At 38.4% G+C, this 18,460-nt stretch overlaps 1 protein-coding gene across 33 annotated transcripts in view; it reads left to right on the top strand.

The window, feature by feature from the left end:
- Positions 1-16,537, top strand: part of LOC125978083 (neurexin-1a) — a 145,676-nt gene extending 129,139 nt beyond the window's left edge. For 21 of the 33 annotated variants that reach the window (XM_049735090.2, XM_049735101.2, XM_049735085.2 and 18 more), the window contains 2 exons: positions 8,541-8,628; positions 14,860-16,537. In XM_049735090.2, coding sequence (XP_049591047.1) covers positions 8,541-8,628; positions 14,860-15,164 — 393 coding nt within the window. In that variant the 3' untranslated portion in view covers positions 15,165-16,537. Of the gene's footprint in view, positions 1-8,540; positions 8,629-8,691; positions 11,102-14,859 lie in introns of those variants that run through there. The other 12 variants (XM_049735091.2, XM_049735102.2, XM_049735089.2 and 9 more) reach the window with 2 other exon arrangements.
- The last annotated feature ends 1,923 nt before the right edge of the window (positions 16,538-18,460 follow it).

Below are 18,460 nucleotides of genomic sequence, written 5' to 3'. Positions count from 1 at the left end.
TGATTAAAGAGGTGTTCTGTGATGAAGGCAGCAAGATGAATGAGGCATTAAAAAAATGTGCACTGGGAGATGTCATTGTCTGTGGTTTGATTCTACCTGACGACCTTTCCGCTGAGAGCTCCTGCAGAGGGACGTTTCAGTCTCAGGACATTGCTTTGTGTCTGGCTTCTGTTCAAAGAAAAGCATTCAGAGTCCTTACCGTTGAATAGCTCGTATTTTTAGCATTGTCCTCCTGGTTGAATTCCTCTCTGATGGCCATTTCAATTCAGTCATTTTTCATTTTTGAATAAGCTTTACATTCAAATTCGCTTTTAGCATGATTGGCCCCAGTGAAACAGGCACGGCATGGCAATATGTTTGATTTAATTTCATTTATTGGATTGTTGCAATAATTTTCATATTACTTGCCTTGAAATGCTGCATGCAATTACAGCAACTTTTTAGCAGTACTGTCACACAACATTAGTTGTATCTGCACTGTCTACGTGCAGCTCAATGTGTTAATAATCTCTTGTTGTGGATGACCTGGTAACAGTAGTTTATCGTTCCAATCCTTTTTTATAGTAATCATCCATGCACTACTTCTCTTATCCAGTAGCCACAGTATCTGCCTTCAGGCATTCTTTGATGGTCTTGGTCCTGCATTGGATTATTGTTTGACAAGCTAAGGCTGCAATCTTAGATTTCACACTAATCCTGTATGTGCCGGTATTCAGACCTGAGCTTTATCTGGGGGTTTGAATCAATCCTCAGGCAACTAATCTTACGCAGTGGATACTCTTCAACAGGAGCTTTACGCGATGAGACCCGCAGATTATTTGGTCTTAATTTTTCTTAAGATCATATCTGTCATTACATTTTTAAACATATTACAGATTCCTGGCCATAATATTGCCGCTTCAAAGGTATTCCAAGAATTGTATGAGTATGTATTTATAGTCTCCAGAGCAATATGCCTTTGTACAATCCCATTTTTTTAACCGTGAGGTTGAGGTCAAATGAATTAGAGAACTGAAAGGCAGTAACATTGGTGTCAATTCAACATTAAACATCCTTAGAGCTAATGTTAAAAATAGGTCGAACAAAATTATTAACATATTTTTGAAATTATTAACAGGTAGAAATTTCTTTCTGCCTGTGTATTGAACAAACTTTGGCTCATATGGAGTACAATCACATCTGACAAATATGTTGTAGTGATTAAAAAGCTCTAGCCAATCTCTTCATCCATTTTCAATACCACGACCTGGGCAAACCAGAACCTATGCTATATGCTTTTTTGTAATCTTGCCTGAGGCTTGGTCACACCCTTTGCCCACTCCGGGCCAACAGATGGCAAGGGAGCTGCAACAGCCCCTGGCCTGCAGCATTTGCTCCCTATGACAGATTATATCCATCATCTTGATGTCACCAGAGGCAATTATGGAAACTAGCCTTCAATATTATGCCATACACACTGAGGCACACGGGTGTCTCACTGACGCCATTGAAAACAAATCAGCACATGCTGATGTGTTTTCATGGCGTGATGCAATGTCCAATATGTTCAATTGGTATTAGTAATTGCTGATTGTTTTGTATTTTTTCCATTATTCTAAAATAATCTCAATCTTTCGATGGTTCCCCCATGGTAGTATATCAGAGGCTAACAGATCGTTCCACTTACACTGTTTGAATGGCAAAAATGAAACTTAAATGATTTTGGGTGTAATGTTTCATAAAAGAGTGATATTGACACTCACCCTTTACAGCATATTTTACTAACCATTTTGTCATCTCACAGAGCATTGGCTCTTATGATTATGCTCTTATGAAAAAACGAACATAAGAGAACTCTTGTTATTCATTTATGAATGTGAGTTTTGTGCCGACTATTCAATATGATGCACTGACGCTTCTTTCATTTTAAAAAATGTATTTTCTCGGGAAAAAAATGTCAGGCCAAAGCTCTTTAAAACCTTGTGTTTAAAACCCCTGCTGTCACATTTCAGTGTGTGGTGCTCAAAGGAGAAATGGATGTTTTACTTAAGCTGTGTGGATAAAGCCTTTAATTCAATAAATACCATCTGATCTTCACAAATAAGCATTTAATCCAACATATTGAATAAAATTTGGTAAACAAGAGCTGGAACCTACACAACTATAAGTTGAGCATTATCACTATGTTTACTTGTATGTAATTTGTAATATACCAATTATCATCATTGCAGCTTAGTCGTTAAATCTATAGGAGCCAAATAGCTCAATGAAATGTACCTTGAATTCATGTGAAGTGACATTAAACATGGAAAAAGGCTCATTATGTCATGACATCATCCTCCAAAATAAATTGAGACATCACAGTCTTCATGAAGCCCTTGTAGGACGTCAATGGTAAATGGAGCAGAGGAATTTGTGTGTTGGCAGATCAAAATGAAATTAAAAAAGGAAACATACATAATTTATTTGCCATAGTGCATCGTCAAAGATTTGTTTTGGATTTCTAACTGGTGCATGTCTGAAAATGCACATCGTCTTGCCTTCATGCGGCTGACTCACAAAATTGCTCATTGTGGTTTTCGGTGCTCATTCAATGGAGAATGACACATCCAGACCTGGAAGGCAGGGATCTGATTATGTGGATGCTCAGTGAGACACACTTGAGACCCAACCTACTGTTGGGGGCAAAGCAGTTTTTTTCTTTCTTTGTGTTTGTTTTGGGGGGAACGGGGGTTGTTTGATTTTTGTTTTTTTTAACACCACGCATGGGATTTGAGCCTTCAGTAGATTCATCTCAGCCATAGAGAAATCTATATTGGGAAGACAAATTTGTTCCTGTCACCTGATGAGGGACTGGGACTCCATGTCAGGAAACAGCTCAAGTCAAAAAGACAATGATTTGTAGACAAGTTTCAAATCCCTCTCTTTCTCTCTCTCTCTCCTAAAACACACTTGATCATGATTGGGTTTATCTGCTATTTTTAGTTTTTGACACTGAACTAGATTTCTAAAATGATACACGTTTGTGAATGAGACATTACAATAAGCTATTCCCTTTTAGAACTCCTCACATATCCTATTCTTCACTCCAACTGGGCACTTCTGTGCTCTTGAAGCCGATTACAACCAAGGTGAGCTAGGGATGCACACTGAACTCCAGATTCGATTTCAGATAAGGAAAACAGCGAATGGGGAGGGCGAACACAGCAGTGGAGACATACTATCTGAGACATCTGTTACTGAGAGTTAGGGGGAGAAATGTAATGTGTAATATTGAATATGCTATGCAAACAAGCAAATGATTAAAAATAGTAGGAGGTAGGCTTCATGAATTTGATTTAAAACATTTCTGCATTGAGCGTAATTAGCCAGGAGATGAGCACTAATGATCTGCTTGAGGCTGTAATCAACATGCCAGAGGATCAATTTGCTTAATCTGCGCACTCACCCATATGATGCTATATTAGAAAATGTTCTTCAGGCATCTAATGCAAACATTGCACAATACATTTCGACATATACCGATTGATAAAATTCAATTCAGAAGCTGTTTTGAAAATTCTCCCTATACAACATTTCCAACCCATATCTCTTACCGACATGGTAAATAGGACACGTGGAAATAGCATCAGTGGTTCCATATCATCTGCCATCACATGTTATCAGTGCCAGCTTTATTCGTTGTTGAAAAATGTGCATTTACTCTACATAAGTGTCTCTTTCGAGAAAATAGTTAATAAGGGTTCCGAGGAGGTCTTGAGGGAACTCTACAAAACAGAGTAGCAGTGCATTAAAGTAGAAATGATCTGAATCCAAAAAGTTGCCCTTTCACAGTGGTGCTTTTGGGTTTTGATGGGAAGCACGACTCATAGGTCCCTGCAGTCTAAAAGAATAATGCTTGCTTTATTCCATGTCTTTTTTATCAGCAATCCAGTCCTGCTTTGAACTCCTTTTTACTACATTTTATGTCACAAAATCAAATGAATTGGAAGTATGTGTCCCTCCGCTGCTGCATGAAATTGGGTGTACCGGGTGTGTGAAGCTTCCTTCCAGCACCTTGTTAGACTGTCTGGGCACAGTGACTTAAACGCCCCAGGAAGATGTATGGCAAGACACGAGCACAATACTACCAAGGGATGAGAGAGGGCCTCAAACTACATTTTTTTTGTTTTGTTTATATCCTACACTGATATTGTGCCTGAAGTCCGGTTGAAGGAACTGCTGATTGGCTTTAAATAAAGCCCTAGTTCCCTAAAGGGAGGATCTCTCATAAATTACACGGTGAAACGACATGTTATTACATGGTTCGCCTCGAGTTGAATGCTACAGAAGTGATAAGGCATAGAGATTAGTCAGACTTTATTGTTTCTGCTTGATTTTTTTATCAGTTCACTGGACAGCACAAAGTAGTTGAAGATTTGAGCTTCTTCCTTGAACTGATGCTTACCCTGGCAACTGACGACACAACACAATATTAACATATCACATACGATTCTTCTGTTCAGCCCACAACCCTAAAGTGTGCTTTGAGTTTCTGCCCCCTGTGTGACTGAATTCGACACCATTGATCTATAGAAAATGAGGATGATGAAAGTGACTCATTTACCAGAAGGGTTTTCCCTATTGTTACTCATTCTCCCTTGAGCTATCCAATGATTATCAGCCTGTAAACACTCGCCTTCCTTTATTTGGCAAAAGCATTTTTTTGGAGCTTCACTATTTGCTATAAATACTACATTTGATTAACGTGACATATCAGCTAGCAACTGCTGTGACAATGCGACTCACGTGATCATGAATGTGTGGGTCTGTGATGTTGACAGCTTGGCAGCAGGAAGAGTGTGGGCGAAGGCCAGGCTTTTTGCACTGTACTAACCTCACAGTCTGAGAGACTCTCGCCTTCATTATTGCCATGAAATCTATTGAGCATCTGGGACTAAATTATTCATCACCATCGACCCAGTTACAAGCTGCTAAGTTGTCATCAGGCGTTATTATAAGTTGTGATAGCAACGGTGGGCTCCATGGTAATGGCCACTATTTAATTGTTATTATCATTGACTATCATTTGGTTTATTAGATCTTTCAGCTTTACTGGTCTTTGTCAAAGAAAGTGAAAGAATGAATTTCTTCAACCTCCATCTTAACACGAGAAATTCGATTTTGCTCTGCCACTCTCACTGGTGCACTAATGATGTGTTGTTCCCAACATGAAGCTTGAGATAAAAAATCCCACACCGCCACTCTCGTTACAACTGAACAAACTTTTGAAACCATGAGAATTAATACCAGATACCTTCTCTTTGGAGTGAGTTATTTGTTCATTTTTTGGGCGTAGGAGATTGGTGACTTAAGGTACTGTAAAGTACAGTCATATGCAGCTCCAATCCAGCCACATTACCTCAATTAAAAAAAAACAGAGGAGGTATTCCTCACGCCGCATTATAGGGAGTTTTAATCTGATTTGGAGCTGCTGCATTTCCCAGACTTCATTATAGTATGAAAGGTAATTATGCTTATACTATCCCAAATGGTATTTTAAATTTGCCTTCCAAGTCTTATTAAAATGAAATGCTCGCGTCTTCTTTGGGCCATATGGATTTTTTTTTTTTTAAAGGCAATATGCCAACTCTGATAGAAACTCACAACTTGTCCTCATGCTTTGTAACATTGCCAAATTACTTAGGGTGATACTAACATACTAAAACCTGCTCTGTTGATGTTTAGTGTGGGTTTGGGGAAAATTCTATATGAGCATGATATATACTTTGAATTGCTCGGATTGACTTTGAAATAACAGACAGCCTACTTGTTTGTACAGCTTTTGGATTGTGTAAATGAATGTGACTTATGGGATAGAAAGATCAGACAAAGATCAGTTTAGAAGTTTAAACTTTCTAATTAAAATAAAATAGTATCCTCCTTAAGCCTATACATTTTCCAGTTACATACAAATATAGAATCAAAGAGATTACTCTCTGACAAGACTGGATAAAAAAACAAAAAGTGTTTGCCAAGGGATACACAAAGACAGCAAGGTAAAAGAAAACAAGCATCCTCTGAAGAATACATTAGTAGGACAGCACAAGCATGCATCAGATAAACCCTTCAGATGCCTTTTGTGTCCTCCTGACTTTCAGCCTGTCTCCAAAGAGATTTGTTGTGTGCCAAAGAGTATTCATCAAATTAGACCAGAAAGACAACAACGTGAAAAGCTATCACTCTTCACAGAAACGCGCCAACAGGTTATCACCCTGAAAGTCTCTCTCGGTTTTGAGCACCAGGGCATCGAAACACAAAATACCCTGAAGAACAAGTTTTATTCCACATGCTATAAGCAAAGGTGAAAGCATTCAGGCAAAGCAAAAAGTGTAGTGTTCTGCAGAATAGTGGAGTCACCTTTTTAGGTATATAATGAGTGCTGACTAAGCGTTAGAGAGGACATTCATACCAGGGGTCTACTGAGGCAACTCATTAACGTCAGCGAAATTTATAGATTTGTTAAAGATATAATAAATTTAAAAAATCCACACAAACATTAAAAATGCCCACCGTAAATCTAAACTTCAGCAAAAGCATAGAAATGAAATATGGTACATTAGAGAGATGGTTCAATCATTAAATAAGAAAATGACTTGCCATCTGTGATTGGTGGAGTAAATTACTGGAAAGGGTGGCAGGCAATTGAGCGTTATGGATCAATTAATATTTGTATAATTTATGTTTTCTATTGCTTTTGTCCTCTGTGTTAACATATTATCCAAGTGCAATTTGGGCAACATGCTGGTTGTTTGTAGTGTGAATTTGTGTACGCATTTGGAAGCGTTTTTTTTTTTTTTTCTTCCCTCTTTATGCAGCCATGACACATATCCAAATCTGAATTGTGCAATTTAAGTAAAAAAAAAAATGCTTTGGAAAATATAGACATTGCGTTAGGTCAGATTTGATTGCCCAAATTTACGCCTGTTCAGGGTCACCCTTTAACCTTCTGTAAGTAAAATTGGCATTATGCTCGTTTTGGGAATATCCGACACCTGAATAATCTCACATGACAATGGATTTAGAGGCTGTGAAAATGTTCATGCATTTTGCATGAACCCTAAAAGCAGGCTTCTCTTCTTGTTTTTCTTTTTTTTTTGGTCTCCCCAGGCTTTCCTAGCACATCCCACTTGAGTGTGCTCTCTGTTGCTAGGAGTAGTGGCAGATAAATGAGCTACTCTCCTGGTTCCACCCGGGCTTTGTTAGCACTTTGCTCCTGGAATAATAATGCTTGCCTGATACATACATTGAGTCTAATTGAATATAAACTTGTGTTTCAAGTCATGAAATAGATTCAACTACTCATCTAATACTATTAGTCACTACTTTTCTTGCTGTCAACTACTCATCTAATGCTATTAGTCACTACTTTCCTTGCTGTCAATAGCAATAAATAGAATGTGGTCGTGACGGTGGTGTTACAGCCATACACCTCCACTAAAGCTTACTGTGTGGTGATTTAACCTACGCGACGGGTTTCTTCCACTTCTCTTGCACGTAGTAAATCTCAAGGAAAGGTACATGAGGAAGGGAGGTGGAGAGAAGATGACACTGATAAGTTAGGAAGAGGAGCAAAGGAGTATCGATTACATGATCCACCAAATCTGCCAGCGAATGTAACGTGTCAACATCCTACGCCAAGAAAAACAAATCACGAGGCCGAATTGATGGATGTGGCACTTTTAGATCAGTCTGCTACACCATCTGGATAGCAGACACCGTACATCAGAAAATTACATTTACGTCCATGGCCGGGCTTCTCCAACAACTGCTCTTCATCACATCTCCTTTGATGGATAATTCACAGGACATTTTGTATAAAGGTGATGCTCGTCTGCACGGCAAATGTCGAAATAATGCTATAGACGCAATTAAATCAGATTACCTGCTTCCAAATGGATGTTAAACTAAATGACATCATCTTTAATTTCCTTAACGTATGTCAATGCTAATCCAACTTGCAAACATATTACAATGCACTGTCAGGCATCAGTGCAATAATAGCACCAACTGAAGGAAACTAAATCCAGCAGCCTCATGACAGAGATAAACTATTTCACAGCATTTCTTTTTTTTTTTTTTTTTTTTTTTTTTTTTACTCTGCCGAGGAGGTTAACTTTCACTTACTGTCTGTTGGCTTGATGGCAAAACTCAAACAAGTTCAAACAACAATCAGTTATGTTTATTGTTCATGCAAACACTGGGAAAAAAAAAATAAAGATATCTACTGTGGACCTTTGGCTTTGAGGATTTTTCAATGTACTCGAATTTCTCAGAACATCTCTGCTTTGGCAAAATGATGAACCATCAGTTGTGTTTTGGGATGACATTTATTCCCCGATTTTTGAAACCAGCAGACACTGAGCTTTGGAACTGACATTTACCCACAAAACTTTGGCCTCTGCTGTTCTACAATAATCCGATTTCATATTCATCGAGTATAAAACCAGTCTGCATGTCTCGCGAATTTAACCTGTGGGACTGTCTGCACTCACTGCTCAACTCTGAATCTGTCTTTGCAGACAACTGAGGACATGCTGGTGGCATCAGCAGAGTGTCCAAGCGACGATGAGGACATCGATCCCTGTGAGCCGAGCTCAGGTGGGTTAGGTTAGTCATCTTTTTTTTTATTCTATTTCTCTATGACTGTGTCAGTTTGTCTTTGTGCCGCAGTTCACCCACACCATGACACTCAGGAGTAACACGCAGTGAGTTCTCCTCAAGTATAACCGCAAAGCTCAAAGGGTTATTATCACTTTCTTGTGACTATTCACCTAGGCTGTTGTTGTTCTCACAAGCTCATTTAAGGTGTGCATGTTGTAAGGATCAGATCAACATGTGGTGGAAATTAATCTGCAAGTTATAATGTGAATTAATTATTTCCTTTCCTATGCATGATTTTCTTTTCTTTTTTGGGGGGGGATGGGGGGTGGAGAGCGCTCATATGAGGTACAGTTTATAAAGGAATGCTTATCTAAATAAAAACAACACCAGCATGGACGTAAATCTTTCTTAGCCTCCCAGTAAACGCAAACTTAAAAGAAAGCTATATATATTCCACACAGTGGTTTATATCAGCTTGCAATGCTTTTTCGCCTCTTACCTTTCCAAGCAAGGAAAGCGTTAAAGCTAAACCAATGAATAGAGGGATTTTAAAGGCTTTCTGAAGTGATGAGAAAGAGGTGGAAACAATTAAGTCCGGACAACCCACTCTATCTAGACTCTATTGATCGGTGTGAGGTCATCCCACCACCACTAAATTAATCTTTGCATTTTCAGCTTTCTTTTCTATCTTCCCTCAATAATGTGCTCTTGTGGCACCAACAGCAACTTTGTTTTCATGCAAACTATCAAGACACGCAATATCACCTCACTAATTTCGGGGCCAAGAGCTAATCAGAGAACTTTCTATGACCAAAGGTGAGCATTACATTGTGTTGCTGTCATCGGCAGCAGTTGGTTAAACGTAATCATTGCCCTACTTTATTTCTCTCACCTCCTGAAAACTTAAAAACTCAGCACAATAAGCAAAAGCTTATCACTCGTTAAGCCCTCTGTGATTAGATCACATGGTAGTAAATTGAATCCTTCTCCTCTCTCTGAAACCCACAGAGGAATACTAGCAGGTGTACTATAATGGTAGGCTTATTTAGCTTTATTTGTAAAGTGCGCATCGGCAGGATGGGAGAGAGCAGTGGAAAGAGTAAACCTTTCTATCTTTTGCTCCCTCCGCCACTTCAAAAGACGACCGAGGCTTTTTACTCATGGGATTTAGTCACCTTGCAAGCACACCCTGTGCTTCTGTCAGGTGTGAGGCCATTTGGTAAATGCAGACAAAAATGGTGCGGTCCTAATTGTTAGGTAACAAAGAACACACTCTGCATCACATCAGACGAATAACAAAGTAAATGCTGAGATTTATTCAGCCTTCCTTATTTCATAAACTATGCCTTCCTGTCCCTTGTTCTCAAAGTATTGCCACATATCTTTTTTGTCTAGAAAACACTCTGCTGCTATATTACAGACTAACTAGAGTTTGTGTTTAATATTTGCTTTAATAGATTCATTTGTGCCCAGTGAACAGTATACTTTTAACTGATAAATCAAAGAACGAATTAATACTCTTAACTGGCTGGGAAATTCATCAAGGGAGGGGGAATTAGACCCAACATTGTTATAAGAGTAAATTGAGCATTATTTCAGTCATGCGCAATTTTGGTATTTTTCCCAGTACTTTTTCATTGAGGATTATGCCATGCCAGGCTCATCCTGTGTGTTCTGAAAGAAAACAGGATTTCACACTCACTGTCAGGCTGCCTCTTTGCTGATCCCCCATATTTATATTTTCAATTATTTTCCGTTTTTCACCCACTCATCTTTAGAATGTGCTGATGTTGATGCTTATACAATGTGTCCGTTTATAAATCTAAGTAGGGCACAGACGACTTTGCTTATCTGAGGGAAGACGCACAGCCGAAGTTGATAGTGAAGATGACGGTAACAGCACGTGGTGCTTACCAACTTCAATTAAACATTTATTTTCACAGAGTTTTATGTATTAGCTGTTTGGTATCTTGGGGTTAGGAACCGTTCCATCAAATGATGCCGTTATAGACAGTTCGCAAGTAGGCATGGCTCTACTTTTTTCTAAATGGCACTTGATCGTTTTGACTCGTCATTTATTTTTTTAATGGCAATTGCTACTTCACACTTTGCAAGTACACAGATTGCGTTGCATCAAAAACTTCAGTAACACATCCACATAGTCCATCTGACAAAAAAATTGAGACGGAACAATTTTCAGCTTTTGTCTTTATATTATGTAGCACGGCTGTATGGAATTCACGAATGGAAGTAAATGCTCTTGCTCAAAAAAAAAAAAAATCCCTGCAACCTTTTAATTTAAAAGTAAAAGTAATCAAGTATCCAGTCTTGTGCAATTAATGCCAAATAAATCATCCTCTTGTAGAAGCCCCTCTCAGTGGAGCATCAATTACACCATACCTTTAACCAGGCTAAATGAAACACCTTTAAGTAATTTTCACAAGGACCCCATTTCATGCTCACTCCGCTCTCTGTTCATCATCCACTTCTCATTCACACGCTCTCATTGGGCATATTGCCAGCATGTCACAAGTACACATCTTGAGGATAATTAAGGAGCAATTTAATAAGTAGCTGGGCTCCACTGCAGCTGATAGTGTCCTGTCAGAAGATTGAGCTCCACTATGTGATGCTTTTGACATCTCATGATTATGACGAGATATGTGAAGTCAGATGCTGACTAGACAACACCAATGTGTTGAAGAGCCGGCCAACCAAGCCTGGCTGATTTAGTGCCCTACTACCAGCTCTAAGATATTTTACAATTTACATCTTATGTACAATTTACAGCACCATTAGAGTGAAAGAGTCCCAATAGATATATTTCAAATACAAATTAAGAGTTTTCCCCTTCAGAGTGGTGCCTTGCTCAAGGGCTCCTGTGTCCTCAGCTGGACCGTCCACAGCCACACAAAATTGTCCCTTCTGACTCATTTTCCAAACTAACTCTCAGAATTACACTCAGATACATCAACTCAGAACCTGATAGTGCATGCAATTGTCCATGTGTTCGCTGCACTCGTTCAGACTATTATCACTCTAACTTTATAGGGGGGGGGGTCAAACTCACAGTGACAGTTCAATAAATTCTAAGTAGTCTTGGTTGCTTCATTACCCCAAGCATGGACCTGAAGCAACCTCTGTGTTTTGCCTCATCCAGCTTTGTCACCCTGCACATTCTAGCCAATTACCAAATAAATGAGAGCCATACTGGATACAAATGAGGAAAAATAGTCTTTGTTGAGGACCATTTGTTGTTGAAATTCTAGTTGACAGGAAAAAAATGTGACTCCCCAAACAAGTCTAGTGAAAATAAGGGGAGCTTCCAACCAGGTAAAAAAAAAAAATCTGTCTCAGTGAGCATTGTAGCAGAAGTAAGCATTGGACTGAGTCTTTCAACCAGAAAACTGAAAACAAAATGACTGAAATGTTCTTGAGAATAAACCTCACAAGAACTTTAGGTGATCCTCTTAATGCTGGACTATAATTTACAGTTGTGTCTCCAATTAGACTGAAAGGATTTTGTTATTATGGCAGCTTTTTCACAGCATTTAATCCCCTTGCGTTTACTTTGAGTGCTTCACAAGTGCATCCCTAGTATCCTGCAAGGTCATCTTTCTCGAGAGTTTGATTTTACCTCTGGTTGATTTAAAGTAGAGTGTGTTGACCCATCATTCATAAATGGAGTCAATATTAGAATGCTGATGAACAAATAGACAGCTTTTATTTTTGTCTGAGGATGTCTGGAAGGCCTTGTGTTTGCCACATTGCTGTGCCCAGCATGAGGGAAAACAAGCCCAAAGTTTATTGCCAAACACGCAGCTTCCAAATTCATCATATCTGTCATTGATCTCATAGTCTTGGAATGAAATCCTCAATGCCTTCAGGTAGTTCGATAGACAACACTGAGAGCAAACGTAATGAGCTGTAATGAATGCTAATCTTTTGGCACAGAATAAAGCTCCCCTCGCTCCACTAAATGCAGTATTAATCATTTAATTACTGGGCTCAATATAGCATTCTTGTTTAAGATATAAAAATGGGTTATAGCAGTGAGAGATTGATTTTTCGGCTTCCATATTGTTTGTGTTTACCAGCGTTTTCACATCTGGCCTGTTTACCTGAGAGGCAAATAAAGTTTTTTTTTTTTTTCTTACTAAACTTTTATATGTGCGGATGTTTAAAGTGACTGGTGTTGTAAATGCATGGTAAATGTTTGCAATTGTTTTATATTTTACATTATTATCTCTGAAGGAAAAGCAGACCCCAAACAATGGAGAACCCAAACAATAAGTAGGGTTGCAAGGGGACGAGTTGGTGCCTTGCTCAAGGGCACCTCAACAGTAGTTAGGGACCAGAATGGCATCTGTTCAACAACAATTTACACTCTCAAAGTATATTTAATCTGGAGTCTGGTCTGCTGAAGAACATACAACAAAGACAAACTAAGAAAAGGCCCAAACAGACAAAGTAGCCCGTCTTTTAACATGAGCACACATTAGCAAATAAGGCTTGATTCCAGATCAAACAGCAGCTTTTGCTCATAAAGGGGGCGCATTCTTCACACCTGTCCCAGAGAATAAGTGCCCATGTAAAGAGCAGAGCTAATCTGTTTCAACGCTCAGTCACACTCTGCACACCAAAGGAAATTTCCTCTTGCCCATGAATGTCTTCTGGCACTAAGATTACATTGTCGACAGCCCAGGGAACTTGTGCCCTCTCCGGTCTTCATCCCACTATTTTATTTTAGTAGTGATGAATGCTCCTCTAAAATAGACATAGCTGTCTATCCTGTGTGTATTAACTAATGCTAGTTTATTTTGACTGCCCAAAGCTGCCGTAATAGAATTTGATTTAGTCTAAAGTGTGTTTTGGCTTTATTATTTATAAACACTGAGTGACTAAGTAGCGTAAGAACATGACTGTATCTTGACATTTTAGGGCTTGTATTTTTTTTTACTAATTAATTAGAGGTTTCGGATTTTACACTAAAATTGGGTGACAAAAAGGAATTTGCAATTTTGTGACCTTGATTGAATCATGCAGGTCTCCAGTCCAAGTTATTATTATTGAATTGTGTACATCAACAAAAACTACATTCTGAACCGCTAATCCCTCATTTATGGTTTTTTTTTTTTTTTTTTTTACACCTCCGATTGGCAGAACCACCGTGCTTTCATTTCCAGATTTGGTGTATTTGGATTTCTCCAATGTAACAAAGACAGCTTAAGCAGAACTGATGGCTGCAATAAAAACACACAGTGAGATGTGCCAGGAGGACTGAATGATATCAGGGGGCTGACGTGTTTTCAAAAATATGCCTCATTGAGCTGCAATGTTTCAGAACACAGAGGAGGACAGCCTTTGGTAAAATCTGCTGAGTCTATTGAGGAATTGTTTTTCACTGACAGATTTGTTTTGAGTGAGTCATCACTGTAGCATTTACCAAAGATGTTATTATGAATGTGTGTCTGACCATTCATGACTGTGCTGTAAAATACCTAATGAGCTGTGAGCTTAAACTGTTTTTTCTCGGTCATTAACACATTATTCTTGTCAGCTTTACTGCTAAATTTGGCAAATCTGTACTACACTGTGATCGCATATCCTCCTACTCCTCACCTTCAGTCTGACAATTGTGAACAGTTATATTTAGGGAATATCATCAGAATAATGTCCTGCTCGGATTAGATTGGAAAGGGAAATTGACATACGAATCTGTAAGTATCTTCAGAGAATACATTTCTAAAGGTATTCAGGGATACCTTCAATTCCTCCATGTGGTGGGAAGGTCTAAATCAAATGCCACTCAGAGATGCTGATGACATTCCCTTGTCGTTTAGTAATGAGTAATGCAAGATTTTATGGCTGTGGAAGAATTTAAAGCATGGTTGGCAAGAGGTTTATCTGAAGCTTTTATGACGTATTTGTGTCTGATTTAAAAGGTTTTGCCTTCCTACGCTACATGAGAACAAATTCATTTTTTAGAAAATAGGCAGAAGTCGTAAAACAGTTTTAAATGGCAGTGTATCGTTGAGGATAAGCAGTCAATACTATCAGGAAAATAATAATAAATTGAGATGATAAATATTTTTTACTTTTTGTATAACTTTTTTCAGTTTTGTCATTGTGTGTCGTACCATGAGATGTAAACTGTGAACTTTGGCTTCATATACATATGTAGATCGTTGAATGTTCTTTTATATTTGTAGTCATTTTGCCTTGTCTCTATTGCAGCCAATCCCACGGGTGGGGGACCAAAGAGTTTCCCAGACTCTTCTGAGGTCTTCCGCGAGTCCAGCAGCACTACAGGCATGGTGGTGGGCATCGTAGCAGCTGCCGCTCTGTGCATTCTTATCCTGCTATACGCTATGTACAAGTACCGCAATCGAGACGAGGGTTCCTACCACGTGGACGAGAGTCGTAACTACATCAGCAACTCGGCTCAGTCAAACGGTTCTATTGTCAAGGAGAAAGCGGTCAACACTGCAAAGACTTGCAACAAGAACAAGAAGAACAAGGATAAGGAGTACTACGTGTGATTCTCAAAGTGCTGGTCTTAGTCAGACCAACTGGAACATTGTTGGAAAATACAAATCAAGACATTATTGTGTACAGTATGATAACAATATTGGACCTTACTTAGTCATTTTTTTTTCCCAAGAAGACAAAGCTCTGCAAAGTATTAAGAAGATATAATGAGAAGAATCATTCTCAAGACTGTCTGGGAAAAAAACGTGGATGGACAAATGTCTCCGGCATCCAAGTGGAAGTTAACTGAAAACAACCAAATAACATAATCCATCTGTGACTGCTTTCCAATAGCGGGATGATCCCACTCCTTTGTTGGTGGCCACCACAGGAGCACACATGCACTTTGCAAAGATGGATTATGAACTTAATGGTTTGATTTTAAATTGCCTGTGTTTGTGGTGTTTGGTTTCTTGAGAACATGGCGCCATACATAAATGTTGCAAACATTTTCTTTTTGAAGAATAAGCAGGAAATTGACAGCAAATCCACAGAGGGGGAGGAAAAAAAAAAAAAAGTCATGACAGATGTCCACAGACTCTCCAAAGTGTCTCACTTGAGCAAAACGGACCGGGAACCGAATTGACTGAAACTGCAGTGTCATTTACAAGACTTTTGTTTCCAGAAGAACAAAATGTCCATTGTGCCAGTAAGAAATCTGGAGGCCTTTGTTTCTGCATCATGTGAAATCTAAAGCAAGAAATTTCCTCAGAAGTCTCAGACGTGAACATGTAGGAGCTATGCACGCCGAATGATCCTATTCCACTCCATATGTTTATATACAGTACAACCACATCTAAATGTGCTTTCTGAACTGTGATAATGTGGTGTTTTATAGCCTGTTGTATAGATGATGCCAACCATAACTGCTCCAAAACCATTTTTGGAATAAAAATCAAAAGGACAAAAATAAAAAAGAAAGAAGATGTAAATGTTAAGTGTTGCTAGACATAGAACATTTTATGAAGAAATCTGCATCGTTGGTTTCCAGCCCCCTTCCTGTTTTTACATATTCCTTTATAGTTTTTATACAAACGCCAAGCAGGCCAAGAGTAACCCACCTAAAACTGCACAAAGGAGTTCAAACCAGGCGAGGAATGAGCACAACAGCATACATACCATATGACTAACTTGAGTGTGCTGCAGAAAAGATTATGATGAAGTGATGAGGGCACCAATGAAGAACAATGAATTACTTTTGGGTTTTCAAGTGGCATTATGAAATTGTCCAATGTGTGCTTGATGCTGATGCAAAGATCTAAAGATTTCCACAAGTCCATTTCAACAGTTCTGTGTTTGTTCCGTCATTCTGTCCGTCAGTTCTGCTTTCAAGAGACCTGTATGAGGAAAATGACCTTGAACTATAAATGATGATTATAACTTACTGCCGTCTGCACTTTTATTTCTTCTTGAATGCTTTGGGTTTCAATTATAAAATGCTATTTTGTTTTTGGTATAAAAATAAATGGATGGTTAAACTTTTTAGATACGTAGTAAATTAACATACTATGTTAACGTCATTGATCATTTTTTGTCAACTAATACAGTCACTGGCTAAAATAATGAGTCCCAATACAAAGCCTGTGAAATATGATGAAATATTCAGCCTCTACAAAGATTACAATGCTCAGTTTTAATTGACAAGTTGATTAAATTTTCAGTAGCGCAATCTGTTTGATTCAGCTTTTGCATTTGCTGTTTGTGCGAGTGTTTGTTATAAAGTAGATAGCGAGTACTACTGTGTACAATTGGCTTTTTATGAGTGAAAGACAAAAAAAAAAAAAAAACATCCATAAGATAACGATCACTTGTCTGACGAAATTAACACTGAGCTCCAAAGTTGTTCCAAATAAAGTTGAGGCGACATTCTCTTGCTATTGGCTGTCCTGATGTCAAATGTTACTATGACAATGGATCAGACGCATGACTTGAAACTGGTGCATGACCTGCCACATTCAGTTTTGTGCTTTAAGCTCTACTAACTTCACCTTCTGACAACAAACTCCCTCACCCACATTTAATGGCACACAGTATAAACACACACACACGCCGTAGATCGACATCAACTACTACAGTACAAAAGGAGGCCTATTGAAGAAAGCAAAATAACACGATTCTGTTAAACGGCAAGGGACATTTATTTACATAGCACATTTCATGCACAAGGCAACTCGATGTACTTCACGCAAGCAACCTAAAAGCATTTATACAAACAGAACACTCCAAACTTCCAAAGCAAAACATAGAGAACAAAAACAGCCTATTCAAATCTTAAAGGACATACATTGAAAACATTTAAACGCATGACCAAACAAAATAATTAAATGCATTTAAAAGAACAGGAAAAATGTTTAAAAACTAAACATAGACTGCAACAGGTGCTTATCTTGAACCCAAGTTTAATAAGCAAGCATGTATAATGTGAAGCCCCACCTGCCAAAAATTAAAGACAAAAACAGAATTCCACCATTAGGCTGAAAAAAAAATGTTTTTTTTAACATGTTTCCGTTTAGTTTACTCACAAAAAGATGTTTGTTTCATATCACCTTCCCTTGTGGCCTCCCCTCGCACTTTTCCTATCCTTGCCCACACATTATCATTTTTAGAGAACATGCTCATAACCACCCACATATTGTACTGACAAAACTTTATTATCCCTAACGCCAAGTTTGTTTATCCTTTTCAATTTCCAGCTGGCTCACACATCCATATCTACAGAGAAACATCAAAATAGTTTGGGAGATTTTTATCATGATGCTAAATCATAATCAGGTCATTCCTTGGTACGATTTCTTTTAAGGTGTCACACACACGCTAAAATGACCAAAGTGGAACTAAAGGTGATTTAGTAATAATTTATCTCAGAAGCATATTCATATAGAGACCATGAAAGAAACCTCTTTAACCTTTGCAGGCCACTGACACACACAATTAGTGCAAGTCACATTTTAATCATGTAACCCACATTTGATCCCGTGTCAATTGTCATGTGTCAGCAGTTACAGTATAACATCATTTGGGAATAAAGGGTAGCAAATGTAGAGCACAACGACCACCAGTCATTCTACGGTTAAAAGTGGTACTTGAATTTATTTATTTATTTTTTTGTCGTGCAAAATGTTCCCCCTTAGACCAAAGCAAGCAACGGTCCAATTATTGGATGGCTCTAAATATTTATAATTTTCCTACCAATTGCAGGCTTAAAATAAAAGATATTCTCATGAGTATGTGCTTTAACTTGGCCCATTTACTCTATTTTGGCCCACCTTACTCCAACGTTTCGACCACAAATATGACATTCTGGGGA

This window comes from Syngnathus scovelli, chromosome 12 (assembly GCF_024217435.2).
Source record: "Syngnathus scovelli strain Florida chromosome 12, RoL_Ssco_1.2, whole genome shotgun sequence".
Classification (NCBI taxonomy): Eukaryota; Metazoa; Chordata; class Actinopteri; order Syngnathiformes; family Syngnathidae; genus Syngnathus; species Syngnathus scovelli.
This window is presented reverse-complemented; position numbering and strand designations above follow the sequence as displayed.